This window comes from Salarias fasciatus, chromosome 15, assembly GCF_902148845.1.
Source record: "Salarias fasciatus chromosome 15, fSalaFa1.1, whole genome shotgun sequence".
NCBI lineage: Eukaryota > Metazoa > Chordata > Actinopteri > Blenniiformes > Blenniidae > Salarias > Salarias fasciatus.
In genome coordinates, this window is record NC_043759.1 from 19,862,619 (window position 1) to 19,878,929 (window position 16,311).

Consider the following 16,311-nt stretch of genomic DNA (forward strand, 5'->3'; position numbering starts at 1 on the left):
TTATTTACAGGTGTTTTCACTCGGCGGCTGTCGACTTGTGCTCTGAAACAAGCATATCTGAATTTGTGCCAGGAACAAACAAGGTTCTCTCTCTCTCTCTCTTTTTTTTTTTTTTTGTTTTTTTGATGCATGAAAAGTCAAGTTGTACCTGAAATGGCTCGAGTCCATGAAGGCCATGAGTCAGACACCTCCCAACTACCTCCCCGTTTTTATTGTCGTACACAGTGAAGAAGCATGTGTTATAAAATTCAAGGTCTTGCTTGAGTGCCTGCACAGTACAGCCGCGAAGCCTCCGTTCCCGTTATTAATGAGTTTGTTCTTGCTCTGACATGTTGGGAGCGTCTTTTAAATTAAAGAAGAGAAATGGAGATGAGCTTGTGGTGGAAGCGTTGAGACAGGGAGAAAGGTAAACAACAGCGCCTCTGAAATAAATTGGAACGTTCTCTATTTCAATGTTAGTCCCTAGCAGGACAGCTTATATAAATTTATGCACAAAAAAATGCAATGTGACGTTTTAAGAATCAGCTGCACACAAGATCTACACAAACTATGACAAGCATTTTCTCACAAGTTGCTTTAACCTGGAACCTGCAGTTTAGGACAGCTTAGACTAGGGGTGTCAACCATAAGGGTGGTGGACCAAAACCGGCCTTCATAATGCTCTAACGTAAAACGTGTATTTGTAAAGTGTAGAAATAACAAAAAAATGTATTAACTGCTACTAATAATAAAATACATACAATAATACTTGCATGGGAAAACATGCACAGCACATAGGAAGAATACTCTGGATAGAATTCGGTGTAAACTGAGAAGGAACAGCCATGTTTACACTGAAATGTGGAGTTTTCCCCTCAGGTGGCATGTCAGTGTTACATCTGGCCAGCAGGTAGCAGCAGTGCTCAGACAAACGGGGGCTTTGGGCTCCTCATCAGCCATTAAAGTGTTTAATAGCAGCCATCCCTTGATCAGACTGGAAACCTCTGTCTACTCAGGCACACCCCACCGTCTAACTCCCTCTTGGGCTCTACATTTTACAAATGTCTCCTAATCACTTCACCCTGCGAATTCATATATATTTTATATTTCCAGAGTGGAATAAAATCGGTCCTCCATAATTAATGAGTCACTTTTTAGAAGAAACGCAAGCACTCGTGGGCATTAAACCAAGCAGCCTGTGGCATGAGTGTGTAGAGGGGAGGAAGAGGACGAGGAGGAAGGGGGTGCTGGATTGACTCGATCATCCTGTCAGATCTGACCGACTGTCTGATCTCTGTTATGCCGCTGAGCAGGACTCGGTCAGAATAGGTCGGTACTCAGCAAGATGTCTGGAAAAGCATCCCATCAGCTTTAAAATATGCACCTGCGTATAGTTCCCGGCTCTTGACAGTGTTTACTCGTTCTATGCAGACCTGGTCTGCCTTTAATCTCGCCGGCTATTTGAATAGCAATCATAACAGAGTGAGAGATTGGAAAACAGTTGCATTCATCTTGCATCCTCGGGGAAATGGGTCCCACTTGATAGATATTCATTAGATGGAGGAGGAGTCCTCCTGTAAAGGCCCGGCTTTGATCATCTCACAGTGATAGAATTCTCCTGCCTCGCATGCCGTCATATATTGACCAAGAGTTATGTTTACCTAGCAACGTGTGCAGTGGCTATGAATGATTAATATAGACTTCCACTGCAGCGAGCGTGAAGAATGAGACGCATCTTTTGTGTTGCTACGTCCTGACGGGGCTGAAGGACCGCAGGACTAAACGCATACGACTGCGTTTGCAAAAAGACGTGCATGACTAGTTACGTCTATGATATCGAGCAAATCGCCTTTGTTCTCATCACGTTCGCATTCCAGTGAGTTGCAGAGACCGACGGTGAAGTGAGAATATTAAATATGTTTGGAATGGATTTCACAGTCGTGTTGTGGTTGGAACTCTTGCCTCAATGCTAGAATAAGCTAAGAAAAGTGTATTCAGCAGGACAAATGATGAGATTTCAAGCGGCAGAATGAAGAACTCCCCTTCGAGAGGTGCTAATAAACCACTCACCTCTGCAATCCAGCGAATCATGTTTTTGGCAACTCTGTGAAACACAAATACATTAATGTGCGCATACTTGCCAAGAGGAACATTAGCAATAATTTGCACTCATGTTTCAGACCCCTTTAAATATTTAAGGCCGATATAGTTCACTGCTGTTTCTGGCACCAAGTAACTGTACATATAGTGATACAAAATTGCTGTTCTGCTGCTAAAAGCTCCATGATTATGCATTTCTGCTGGACAGGGAGTTTCAGTCACATCCGGATTGAGCCGTTTAGAACATTAAAATAATGTTGTGCTCTTTGAATCTTTATTTTTGATCAAATTATCAGTGAAATCTTCAAAGCTCACGATACAAATCCTGCCAAGACTGTATTCGGGTGAACACACCAACATGTTGCTATTCCATATTTTTAAAATCAACACATTTTATGGTTTCTCAAGGCTGAATTGTGCAGAGGCGATTAGCTCGGCGGCTATACCTGCAAGCACACAACCATGCAGTTTGTAAAGCTCCAGCCTCAGCTACACATTTGTCACTAAAAATCAAGAGCAAAGTGCCCTTTCCTCTTTTCTCAAATCTATTCTGAGCCAGGTTTCCCTTGAGGTGCCGGCCCAATTACTGAGCCTCCATCGGGGAAGCAGCTGCACAATGTGCCGGTCACATGGCCTCGGCGCGGCAGCAGAATTTGCGTGTCTTCACAGCGCATTAGGAATTAAAAGTTCACACATGGAAAATTAACTGGGGCTTCTCGCCCTGCAGAGAATGAGCGGCCTGCTGGAAGTGAGTCACAGAGGAGCCATTGTTAGGCCTCATCACGCTCCCTCAGTCTTCAACATTTGTCAATGCTGAGGATATATGCCGGGCATGAAGCATTTCATATCTAATTCAGGCCATGTTTTAAACAGGAATTGCATGTTGCAGAAAGGCCACCAGCGAACTTGAGCGCAAGGTGCATTTAATATGAAGATATACAGAGACACCAGTCAGCAGTAAGTTATTCCAGATTTTCAACATAGTGCAGAACTGATTGTTAAACATTGCTGGAGGGGTGAGGAGGGTGAGGGAGCTGGGTGGATGAGGGAGGGGGGGGGGGGGGGATCAATGCAGCCTCAGAGAAGCACTGAGCTCAGGCTTCAGCGGAAGCCATCGATACTGAGCTGTGGTCTAAGCACTTAAAATGTAAATGTAACTTCAATACAACAACAGAAACAAGAAAGGAGCATCGGTGCCTTGGGATCTCTCCAGGTGCATCATGTTTATTTATGTGAATACCTCTGCACTGATACAGTAGCCCAGGCTTCTATCACCATACCCAAGTCATCAGCTGGACAGTGATGCACTGCATCGGAACAATCGGGAGTTTGATTCCGTTGCAGCGCATCACTACGTTCACTCCCGCCAAACATGACCAGGTGCAAAAACTCTGCAGTTCGGGCATGTTCCACCCATCACATCTGAATCGCTGTGATGATATTCGTGCCGCGCGTCGGAAGCGACAGTCTCCCGGTGCGCTCTCCAAACCTGTTGCCGCTAAAGTGGGAGATTACATAAATGGAACAAGGTGTCTCAGCGGATCTCCTTTGATCTCAGCAAATTTGGGAGATATAAATATCTTCAAATTAATTATGCGTGCACAATGGGATTACTAAATCCACAGATTCACCAAATTCAAGATTGCCCCTGATGAGCACTGCTCAGTTCGCCACCTCTTTCAAGATGTCCCACATTTTCAGTGACTCCAGGGAACATACGAGGCATTTCATCGTCTGAAAACCTTGTCATAGAAAATACAATATAGTGTTTAGTATATTATAGGTACAAAACAATGCAGACTTGTAAGGAATCACTTGTATTATTCAATGTAAAGACATTTGTGTTAAAGAAGCCAAAAAATCCAACATTCGTCTTTATTTGGAACAATCCGAGAAAACAGTCCAATAAAACAGGCAATATGAAGAATAGTCCATAAAGATTTAGTTTTTTTCTTTATATAGGATGCAAAAGAGACAATAATATATAATAGTATCAAGTAAGGTCACTGTAATCGAACGTAACTCTTGCAGAGTTCATGGTCCCTGATATCTCCCCAGCCCCCGTTCTTCACGTGCGGCGCCACGCCTCCGGCCCCGTTCGCCGGCAGTCTCTTTGTAATCAGGAGGTTTTTCGGGAACAGCTGATTCGAGCTGCTCTGGAGGATGTTTTCTATCTTGGTTTTCTGGCTGACGGGCATGCACGAGGCCTTCTTGTGGTGCATCCCGCAATCCCCGGCGTGGAAGATCCGCGGCGCGTCGCTCACCATGACCTTCCAGTACGAGGGCAGGCAGGACACGGTCAGGTGCTGCAGGGACCAGTCCCAGTTGTAGTCGTCGTAAGTGCAGAACGTGTCGGTGCACTGGATGAGTTTCTGATATGTCTCTCGGCTCAGGGCCATCCCCATGTTGTGCTCGGTGGACTTCCAGGGTTTTACCTCCACCTTGTTGGCTTTGCTGGAGTAGCCGATGTGGCTGTAGCTCCCCAGGGAGAGGATGTCGCAGTCGGGGCACTGCTCTCTTTTCAGAGCGGTCATCAGCTTTAAGAGGTGGATGAAGTCTGGGGACATGTAGTGGTCCTCCTCGATCAGCAGGACCAGACCCTTGTGGTCTGTCAGCGCTTTGACTCTGTCCCATACGAAGTGGAGTTTCCACCACCAGTGGTGTTTGGTCTGGGAGAACTTGGCCTCGCGGTAGTGACCGAACGAATCGGGGTATTCCGCGTTGATGCATCGCAGCTTTAAGGCGTCCTTTTTGGGAATGTCTCGGGGGCAATCCTTGGGGTCGTTCCCGGGGAACTCCTGGGGGTACAGCTGGATGCTGAAGGGGAAGAAAATCTGAAGTACTTGACAGAAGTCAACGGACGCCACCACTTTATTAATCTCGGGGGACCAGTAGTCATGGCTGAATATCAGCAGTATGCTGTCCACTCCTCGAGCCTTCCGTAAGCTGTCCACTAAGAGTTTAAGGTAGTCCGGTCGGTTATGAACCTGAACGACCACGACCAGGTCATCCTTCTGCCGGGCCGTCTTGAACTTCTCCTCGTTCCTGATCGTCTGGTCAAAGTTCAGCTGGAAGACAATGCCGCGGTAAACTAAAGTCGTGTTATCCGCCTCTGGCTTGGCTATTTTGGCTTTATCCTTCGCTTTCTCCTGGTGTGTGTCATTTGCTTTCACGGCAGGCGGCGGAGCGGGCGCCCGGCTGGCCGCAGGTGTGGCTGGCACCTGGATATGATTGTTGATGCTACTGCTGCTGCTGCTGCTCGCGCTGCTACTCCTCCTCGCCGCCTCCGCGTCCTTGGGGAACGATCCGCTGTCGTTTTTCTTCTGCCTTCCGCTGCTCCAGAAAGCCAGGCCACAGACGACAACCACCAGAGTCAGTATCACCACCTTCCGCTTGTAAATCCGGAGTCTCATGATAGAGAATCAGAAGCTGATTGTGCAGAGGCAAAAAGCTGTTGGAGCTGTGTGCTTTTGCTTTGAAAAGCAAGCCGGCCTGATTAAAAAGAGGCTGTTTAGAGGCTAATTGTTGGCAAACTTATCTCTTGTTGTAAACATGAATTCTGCTGGAATGTCATTGATGGTAAATGAATATTCCATAAGGCATGGCGGTTGTGGGAGGCAGCGGGGTAGCGGTGCACGCGAAGCATCTGAATGGAAAATAAAAACCAGGACAAAAGGTTAGATCCACTGTGGTAGTTAAGACCGAGCGTCATAAATATATGCATGCAAACAATGTCAGAGGAAACACACATTACATGACAGCAATTAGAAGAAAAGAGAATTAGAAAGTAATCGAACTGCTGTTTAGTGCAGTAACTATGTCATAGTTCACACAGGCCGAAAGAGGAAGAAAGCAGCAACTTCAAAAATAACTACGCTGTCACAGAGGAACGTTTTCTTTTCAAAAACACACTTCAGAGCAGTTTGGAATTCTACTATTTCATTTTGGTCACACTTCTGCTTACAGTTCACATTATATACACACAACACCACCATGTGAACCACTGATCAGGCAAGTGATGAAATAGTTGTTAAATTTATGTAAATTCTTAAAAGAAAAAACCTTAAACACTAGAAAGTAGGAAATAAGTGATATAGTTATTTATTTAGGTAAGTTTCATGTTCTTTAGTGTTTATTATAACAGAATTTGAATCCTTTTGCTTTAGTAAAGAATCTCATATTTCCAGTTAGTGCACGTGACCCATGTATTTATATTAAAAATAACATTGGGTTTGAGAAACATAGGCACCAAACACACTGAAATCTACAACAAACAAGTCTCATGTTGACTGTTTTCGATTTTGTAAATAACATATCTGGAGGACAGTAGAATGCAATAGCCTTCGCCTACAGGCAATGTTTTAGCACGGGGCTATGTTTTATGCTTAAAGGTGTATCTGTAAAATGACTTCAAAGTCTTTAAGTAAAGCAAAAATCCATCAACAAATCACCAGTATTCAACACTGCAATTCATACGTATTTAAGCCAGTATTCTATAATGGGTTCAGTTTGACAAACATTCTGGAGTTGGTCTCCTATCCATCATGGTGCGATTAGTGAGGCATTTGCCCGGGCTTGAGTACAGCCTGCAGCATGAAGCAGCCACTCAATACCCACACAACCTCGCTAGCTCTGAGTGGGTCTTAATGATTTGGGAGTTTTTTAGGTCAACCTCCTATTTTTACCCACATGAGAGGACATTTTCAGTGGCCAAACACTTTGTGAGAACTTCCAGAAGTGTGTAAACACAATCCTTATGCTGCATTCAGTTCTTTCACTGCATACTGGTTGAGTTATGAACCGTCTTCAGTCTCAATATGCTTTGTGAACAAAGTGTCTGACTTCAAGTAAAATAGAAAGCTAAAGTAGTGCCGCCATAACGTTTAAATTCAATCTTGAAAGTTTTTCTTTATTGTGGAGCAGAGAAAAAACAATTACTACTGAAAATCACGACCTTCTCAATATAAAGCCTATTTTAATGATATATTCTGGTTCAAAACACAGTGAAATGTGTAGAAGAAAACTTCACTAGTTATTGCATTATGCATGTTTCTACAAGTTCACCCTGACAACATGCCTTTGAGCAACGAGGTAGATATCTCAGCTCGAGTCTCAGCGCTGTGTTGTGTCCACTACTTTTAAGAAATGTGCAACAAAAAAAGCAATGTTTTCCTTGAAATGTTCATAGTTGTTTGACATCTAGTCTTACTGGTTTTAGCTCAAAGGCCGTAAGTTTGACACTCCTGCCTTAAACCAACAGAAAACCTGTTAATACCTGCAAGATTTTTGGCATGGCCTTTTCTATCTAGCTTTAATTTAACAGACATATTTTAACCATGACAGTACTGTACAGTGATAAAAGAGGAAATCTATAGTTAAATAGACTACCATGAAAACAGATCTCATTGTTCAGTGGAGTGCCTTACATGAACATGTGAATTAACACCATGTCTCATGCTGGATGTAAACTTCTTGTTTACACCTTGTTATTTTCGCCCTCTAACTTCAAATCATCAATACCGATCAGCTCGGATCTGATAAAGCTGGCCTGTGTGTTATATGACTGGTCTCTTGGGCTTACTGACTCCATGCAGCCTACATGTTTCCCCCCCTCTGCCTGCAGGCTATTACAATTCATTTCTCCACTGCCACGAATACCGACTAAGAAAAAGGTATTTGTCAAATTTACTTAGATTATTAATGATTGCATTCAATGTTGCTGCAATGTAAACAAGGACGTGGAGAGGTATTTTGCACAGAGTAAAGAATCGCATGGTTAGAACACGATCAAACTGTGCAACCTGCAGTTCGCACCTATGCAATCTGTACGTTCTCCAAACTGACACGTCCCCATTGATCTGCTGGGATTATGGATTATTGCTTCTGTCAAGCACGTCGGCGTAAATAAGCCAGTTAGTCCTGAAAGCCCGTTAGTTTTTTTTTTATGTTGTTTTTTTTTTTTTTTCTCGACTTGGCCGCTGTCACACCGAGCCAGCCACGGCTCGCATCGTGTTTATATCAGCGGATAACACTGCCACAATTCCCAGCCGACTGACACGCAACGCTCCCCACCCTCTACAAACACAGAGACGAGCCGGGATGGAAGCGGCCAGCGGCCACGTCGAGCTCCGCTCCTTCATGACAATGCTAAGTTAGCTTCGGCTAGCAAGTTGCGGGCAGACCCCGTCCAGAGCGAGAGCTCAGCAACAACGGCACGCAAACAAGCGCTCACTGTAGTTACCTACAACCGGAGAAGCGTCAGTACGGCGGCGTCCCGTTCCCCTCCATACCTCCCAGCGAGCTGCATGGAACCGGAGCAGGAAAAGGCTTGCTGGAGGTGGGGGGGGAAAAAAGACCTTAAATACGGAACCACTGTCTGCCGCTGTCCCACAATGCACTGGTCCAGCGGGGGGCAGCACAGATCCCATCATGATCAGTCTGCCCGCTGCAGGTCAGGCTTCTGCACACTTTTTCCTCACATCAGACCTGCTAAACACTGTCTTTATTATTAAGTAAGATTATTACGAAATATGCATGGAAAGTTTACCTGGAAATTGAAATGATCTCCTCGTTGCGCTCTGTCTCCATCCTGCATGTCACTGCTGCAAAACACTTTCAGGACCAATCCTGCTGCAGATCGCGGTTCTGCACACTTTCTCTCCAAATCTGTACTGCAACATACTGTCTTGAATTACGAAAAAAAAGCTTTGATATGCTTTGGACAAATATCCATGGAACGTTTGCCTTTAAGCTGAATTTCTCTTTGAGGAACAGGGGTGGGCAACTCATTTTCCAACGAAAAAAATACTGACACCGACACATTCAGCTTTGATTGATGAGAATTATCTCTTAATTAAAAAAAAAGTATTTTGGGGCAAAATTTTTTAAGTTATTGTTGCTCTGTGTCTCTTTTTCTGAGGGTCCCAGTCTTTGGCCCAATCCCAATTCTCTGCTTAATCCTCACTCCTCAACCTTGATCCTCAATCTCAAATTAAGTGCCTCCTCAAAACAAGTGTTAAGGAATGTAAAGTCACTTGGAAATGGGACAACCCTTAAAGACAGTTACGTCCTTGGACCACAGGGGGCAGCACTGCGCAAGAGGGTAGAAGAAAGCTGGAAGTGCAGTGTTTCCTGCAGGAAAAAAGCTTTGGGGGGGGTTTCGGACCGTCGGGAGGGTGCTAGGGGCTAGCGCGACGCTTCTTTGGACCGTCCGAAGGAGAGAGAGAGCGCACACGCGTGGAGCGTTGTTTTTTTTTTCTCTCTCTCCACAATAATTTTGTAATAATTAGGTCAATGATCCATAACAACGTCCTTTATAACTGTAAGTAATGCGCCCTGCATTAGAAATGTTTAACATTTTGAATGTGTGACCTTGTTAATAAATGCATTCAAATGAATTTTCTTGATTTCTTTCTAACAGCCTTTGTAAATATTATCTGTGATAGAAACTTAATACAATTACTCCAAAAGTAATATACAAGATTTTTTATTAATAAAATAACAGCAAAACGAACTATTTAACAAGCATTCTGGATTCTCCTTAACTCCAAGGTAGGTCTCGTAGAATCTCAAAATTAAGGGAGATAACGCTCCTTAGTCTCGCTCCTTTCCTCAACTTGTTAAGGAATGGGACAGCACTTAACTTCACGGGAGCGCGCATTTTGAGGAATGAGGAGTAAGATTGAGGATTAAGCAGAGAATTGGGATTCGCCCTTTGTCTGGAAATCATGATTTTTTTTCATTTCAATTCAATAAATGGGTAAAAAGGAACAATATTTTCTGCTTATTAGCCATCTTTTTTCATTGTGAAACACTCATTTTTGAAGGCAACAATTGCTACCTGTGCTTGCCAAGATGTTAAGAACACAGCCAATAATGTAATAATAACCACTTACAATGTAATAAAGGCAATAATAACAGTAATGCCAACTGCCCAGCTCTGTTTTACTGTCTCTGTCACTTTTTTGAATGACTTCTCATCAGTATCAACCATCTGTGTCTGTAATGTAACGTGTTTGTAAATTAAAATATGACTAAACTGATACAGTTTGAAGTCATCAAAATAGAAATTTATACCGTCAAGTAAAAAAAAAAAAAATAAAACTCACATTGTTGTTCAGAACTTCACCACCTTACAGGTTAGAAAATTGAGTTCCTAGTTGATGCCACAGGTCAGAAGAAATTGGTCACTGGTCCAATAAAGGCAACAGTTATTTGAATAACCACTTGTTAGAGCCAAGGTATGCAGAAGACTATCTCTGACCGCACAACGCGTTGGACCTTGAAGCTGATGGGCTGCAGCAGCAAAAGACCACACCGGGCGTCACTGCGGTCAGCTCAGAGCAACAAAGTGAAGCTACAGTTCACACAGGACCACCAAGATTTGGAAAATAATGCCTGGTCTGAGCATCATCTTTCTTTCTGCTGCCACATTCAGATGGTAGAAAACTGTTAACAATATCAAAGCTTGGAGCCATCCTGCATGCATCAGCAGTTCAGACTGCTGCTGCTGCTGCTGGTCTCATGGTGCAAGGGGAGACTTGATCGGCACAAATTTAATGTCAACTAAACATTATTCAGATGCCACAGAAATTACTATGGAATTGATATTCTGTTTGAGAAGTGTTACAAAACATTTCAAAACATATTTGAAAGTGATCAAATCTCAGTCGAAAACAAGAAGTTTCACCTTCCTGTGAAGACGATGGTGAACTTGTACCACTGCCATCATTGAGTCTTTTCCAGTCTGTTTCTCTGCAGCCATGACCAGGGACAAGGCCATCAGGACCAGGACCTCACACCTCCAGGACAGCTTCATCCCTGCTGCAACCAGACAAATGAGCAGTGGTCCAACTATTAAAAAAAAACCCCAGCTCATCCTACATGTGATGCTACTTGAATGTCAGCTCTGTTCAGAATACTTGCCACATTGATGTAATGTCTACTCCAGCTCAGCTGTGGTGACTATTCATGTCAGAGATCATTGTCCAGTTTGATTGTGGTTACTCAGGCATCTTTGGAGACACTCCATCCCACTGAATGCTCCTCAAATATAAGCCTGAGTACAAAACAGGGGCAGGAAGCAATTTGAAGTTTTCGGCCTCAGTTTTTTTTTTTTTTTTAATTTTCATAATCAATTTTTTATTTTTATATTTTTTTTATTTTATTTTTTTGCTCCATGGAAATGTGACCTTCAGCAAAAAATTCATGTGAAACACTGGATAAAGGTTTTTTTTTGTCACTTAATCTCAAATTCTCCCTAACTCCCTTATTCTACATAGCACAATATATAATACAAGGAATTGTGTCTTCCAGAAATAAAAAAAAGGTGTCCTGAAAGTCGGTTGATGATCCTGCACTGACTGAAACTCACCATCACACAGTACGGAGGTGTTCTTTCTGTTATTTGGCATATGGGGGGCGATCCATCTCATGATGCAATCATACAAAGTGTTCCTGTCGTCACACTGGGGTCATCTCAACTCGAGAAAGCCGCAAGTTCCTGGACAGTGAGCTGCAGCAACTCTCCATCGCAAGCAACTTCCTCAGAGTGGTCCCGGATGTAGCGGCAGTCTGGAGGAACAGCAGGTTCTTGTGAGCTGCCAAATGATGATGCAATTCTCTGGACAGAGCTGCTCCTCGGGGAAATGGCCACAGGTTTAGACGATATAGAACCGATCACCCATGCACATGAGATCCTGCACACTGTCCACAGTCACAGGAAAAGATCCTGTGTGTACAAACTCAATGATGAGCTCCAGAATCACTCGAGTTATGCCAGTTTTGTCATAAACCCGGCTGATCAACAAAGGTGGGCTCTGAGGGAACAGCAGAGAAACAGAGAAAAAAAAAACAGTCATGAAAAGGTTCAAAGGAGCAGGTATAGGAGGCAACAGTTTAATCTACAATGAAGTCACACATTTATGCTAAACTGCTATAATTTCATGGAGGAGTCAAGCCTCTTGAATTCTCACCTCAAACATTTAGTCACTTCAATGACTGTCTTCTGAAGCACACATAGTAAATAAAATGCTATGAAAATTATTCTTTAATGACAATTTATTTTGTTTGTGTTTTTATTCTTACTTGAAGACTATTTAAACGATTAAATTCTCAAGTGCAAACGGAGCACAACCACACAATACAACACATTAGATCTCAAGATGAATTTTCGGATTAACTAGTTGTTTGAAAAATGTTCAAATTAAATCAAATATCTGCTGCTGCCAGTGCAATCATGTTTATTTAAAAAGGATCCAGTAGCCTAATCTCAGTACTTTTGGGATTACTTTATCTTTTTGATCACAAACCTTTTCTAGGAAACTTTACTAACTTACTGACCTTGTTTAACCTTTACTCCTGATTGAGTACAGTTTAAGCGATGTAGGGGTGGTTGTGTACTCCTTTCACTTTGGATTAAAATGCAGTCTGGAGCTTCTGTAGCACAGCACCCACAATGCCACATTATTTTATAAGTGCTATCTTGTTTTGCATCACAAACCTGCTTTATCTTGAAGTGCTCAGTTGTTTAACATACTCAGCTGAAACTTTTAAGGAGAAAACATTGTTTCCTTCCTTCAGCTCACTGAAAACTGTTACACAGAATGACCTTGAGGGCGAGGGTCACTCTTTTTCAGCCATCTTGGCTTCTGAATATCTGGGATTGATTTTCTATAAATGAGGCAGGAATTGAACACAGACTGTGAGAATGGAACCTACTGACATGACAGTGAAACTTCCAATGATCTCTTCCGCGCTTTCATACAAACACTGTTTACCCCATTAAATCAACTATTGCTCCATTTGCCTGTTACACTTCATAGATATTTTCTTTTAATATAAAATTGATAAGACATGAATCAGAGAAGTTTTACATTGACTCCTTCTTCAGAGTAAGCACACCAAACAACCTCGGGGATAATGAACAAGTGAATCTTCACTGTGAAAGAACAATATCGAAGAAAAAAGTAAACTTAATCCTTCCTAGAAATATGACAACAATCATATGGTTAACTTCCACCCAACTGAAAAATGAAATGCTGCAGTCATAATAAAGTAATCACATAAAGTAATGAGATGTCCTTTCATTTATGAGCCTCTTTGAGTTTTTCAATGTCATTATAAAAATGCTGACACTGAGCTGACTACTGTTAAGGTTTTTTTTTTTTTCTAAATTATTGTTTCTCTTCAATTTAATTTATCAAAAAAGGTTAATTGAGGTCCTTTCCAACATCCCATTAATACATAAATTGTCCCCAACTACATTTCTGTTGCTGAGATATTGGTATAGATCATTTTGATGAAACACACAAGCAATTACTCATGTAGTGTTTATTTCAGTGTTTTCATTATCCCTGATTATCTCACAACCGCGGCTTTGCATTTCTTTAAAATTATTTCAGTAAACGAAAAGCTGTAGGTTATCCGAGTTGGTTTCTGCTTGATGCTTCCAGTGTATTTCCTGTTCACAACCGCTAAGAGGCGCTGCAAGGAGAGAGCAGCACCGGAAGTAGCATGGAAAGCCTCATGTGCGCATGCGCGTCCCTCTTTCTTCCTTTCCGACGCTCGAGCGAAAAGAGACAAGATGGGCCATCAGCAGCTCTATTGGAGTCACCCCAGGAAATTCGGACAGGGATCCAGATCCTGGTCAGTGTCGCCTTTATTTGATCGATTATAGCGCGTTGTGCTGAAGCGGGCTGGGTTTGGACAGTTTGTGACCTTTTATCCTCCGGAATATGAAACTAAACGCGCACCGCATGGACGGAGAGCTCGAGCCAACATGGCGGCGGAGGAAGCTGAGAACTGCAGTAGCATTAGCGCTCTATTCACAGTGTAAAATATAACGAGAACCGCGTGCGCGATGCACTGTGACAGTCTGAAATGTGAGACTTTTAAAGGTGACATCGTGCGGTAACCTGACAATATGAACGTCAACTGAGGACTTGGTTTACAGCTGTTTGTGATGCTGCGATGCTAACACGTTGGGAGTTTATTTCTAACACTGCTGATGAATTTTTGTTTCTCTCAATTTACGGATGTGTTTTTTTGCTTTATTCCAGCCGAGTGTGCTCGAACAGACACGGTTTGATCCGTAAATACGGGCTCAACATGTGCCGCCAGTGCTTCAGGCAGTACGCTAAAGACATCGGCTTCGTCAAGGTAAATAAGAATAATTTGTTATAATTTCTCTTGGTTGTAGGTTTTGTGTTGAATGTTAACGTGGTGTGAATGTAGATGAGGTTTTAATTAATCCATCAATACTTAATTCATTGTCTAAAATCTATAAGTATCTTGCTCTATATCTAAACAGTTTAACTTTACTCGGTTGTACTTTGACCTGCCACAATTTTCTCGATAAACCAATGCTCTCTATCATTATGTTCATAACTAATACATTCCTTTGTTTCCACACAGCTGGATTAAATGTCTCCCTCTCATCCGATGGGTAAAGAAGACTGGCCAAGATGGGATAATTGAGCACTGCTAATAAATGACTTTTTTTGACCAATCTAATTCACGTGTGTGGTCATTCAGTATTGCTTTAAAGTTTTGAATGTTCACCCATGTTTCACAGGGTTATCCAGTTTCTGTCATCAGACACTGATCATTCCAAATGGGATGTACACTACTAAAGTAAACTAAATGAGGGCAGCAGAAATGATTCAGATGGATTTTCTAGCAAATGTTTAGTGTTAATGGGGTTTTTCTTACAACACATTGGATGTACAATATATGCACGTAACCTGATTTTCCAAATGAATTCCATGATTCTAATGTGACTTTTTTTGCAATAAGCAAGTTGTCCATGTTTGGATTAAACCCTGAATTGTTCAGGAGTGATGCAGATTTTCCTTAATCTTTTGATTTGAGCTGTAATCTCACAGAGGATGTGTTCACCTATTGATTTAAACTATATAACCTTGTAGTGAGGTAGTTTTGAGACTGCTGCTGTGTTGTGATTGCTTATGTTAAACTCTGGGTCTGATGTCGATGCTCCTTTTGGTTCTTAACCATTTCGAAAGCCGCATGCTGCAAAGTGCATTTATTCCATGAACCGGAACGTCACAGCACAACAAAGCAGCGTATTAATTTTTCAGCCAGTGCCCCTCAGATGAAACAACATGCCACACCGCCCTCTCATGCGAGCAGCAGAAACATGCTGAGGCATTGGTCTGGCTCAGAGTTAATGAAACGTGATAGATCCCCTGTGGTGTGGATTAATTGCTTCGTGCTTTGTGACTTCAGCTACCACAGTCTTAAATATTGAATAAGCTCAGCACAAGCTGGAGCCAGGCAGGTGGGGATTCACTGCAGTGCCATATATAGACCACAGCTTGGTGTTATTAAACTTCAATTCTTTTATTTTTTTAATATGAAGTATGAGACACTAGATGGCAGCAACACTGCATGCTCAGAATTCAAGGCCAGTGATGTGCATTGTATAACCTCACTTCAATGTGATTTTTTTTTTTTTTGTACATTTTAGTAATCTTTCATTCATCAAACCAGCTACTTTATTCTTCATCAAGAAAATGAATCTAATTTAAGTCTCTGTAGGTTTTTAGTTTGTGCAGGCAAATGAGGATTCAACATGTTAGGGGAATGTGATGTCTTACTTAGTTGGACATATAAGTTGGAGTTTTACTTCAGAGCCTGATGTTCAACATTGATGTTGACTCATGCTGTGTACTTTGATGATTAATCAGCCAGGGGTTTGAGATTTTAATCTTTTAAATCCAAGGCAATAGACAAATTATATTTGGAAAAGTCCTGTTCATCATAAATAACATCTCTTTGTGCTCAGCAGGATTAAGATGAAAGTTTAATGATCTGACGGTGCTTTGGGATTTGGCAAAAAAGAAGAAAAAAAAAATCAAAATAAAATCAGTGAGCTATGATGCATTTTTATATCAAATGTAATCCATACTAACTCTTGCATAAAGGAGGGCGAGAGAGAGTGTGTGTGTGTTGCAAAAAGTGTTTTAATGCGAGGCTGACGGGGGCCTTTCTGTGTGGATGCAGGGAGCTGAGCACACCACTTCTGCGTGTTGCATCACTTTGCGATGAAGGCGGGTGGAAGGTGTCGTCTTTGATGTTGAGCCCAGTTACCTTTCTTTTTGTGAGCTGTGCATTAATTCTCTTGTTATGCCGCCTCTTCAGTAACGCCGAACCCCAGAGAACTGCCTGGGAGGACATGTTGAAAATCATCCAATGTGAAGCTAAGTCATTTTC

The 16,311-nt window shown here is 42.3% G+C and overlaps 2 protein-coding genes across 2 annotated transcripts; one reads left to right on the plus strand and one right to left on the minus strand.

Moving 5' to 3' along the window:
• Positions 1 to 3,282: 3,282 nt before the first annotated feature.
• On the minus strand, positions 3,283 to 8,458 carry mgat2 (alpha-1,6-mannosyl-glycoprotein 2-beta-N-acetylglucosaminyltransferase). Its single transcript, XM_030110384.1, has 2 exons — positions 8,321 to 8,458; positions 3,283 to 5,725 (listed from the first exon to the last, which is right to left on the minus strand). The coding sequence occupies exon 2, from the start codon at positions 5,490 to 5,492 to the stop codon at positions 4,083 to 4,085; it is 1,410 nt and encodes a 469-aa protein (XP_029966244.1). The 5' UTR covers positions 5,493 to 5,725; positions 8,321 to 8,458; the 3' UTR covers positions 3,283 to 4,082.
• Positions 8,459 to 13,608: 5,150 nt separating this feature from the next.
• On the plus strand, positions 13,609 to 14,594 carry rps29 (ribosomal protein S29). The gene is made up of 3 exons (XM_030110285.1): positions 13,609 to 13,725; positions 14,139 to 14,238; positions 14,494 to 14,594. The coding sequence occupies exons 1-3, from the start codon at positions 13,664 to 13,666 to the stop codon at positions 14,500 to 14,502; spliced, it is 171 nt and encodes a 56-aa protein (XP_029966145.1). The 5' UTR covers positions 13,609 to 13,663; the 3' UTR covers positions 14,503 to 14,594.
• Positions 14,595 to 16,311: the final 1,717 nt, after the last annotated feature.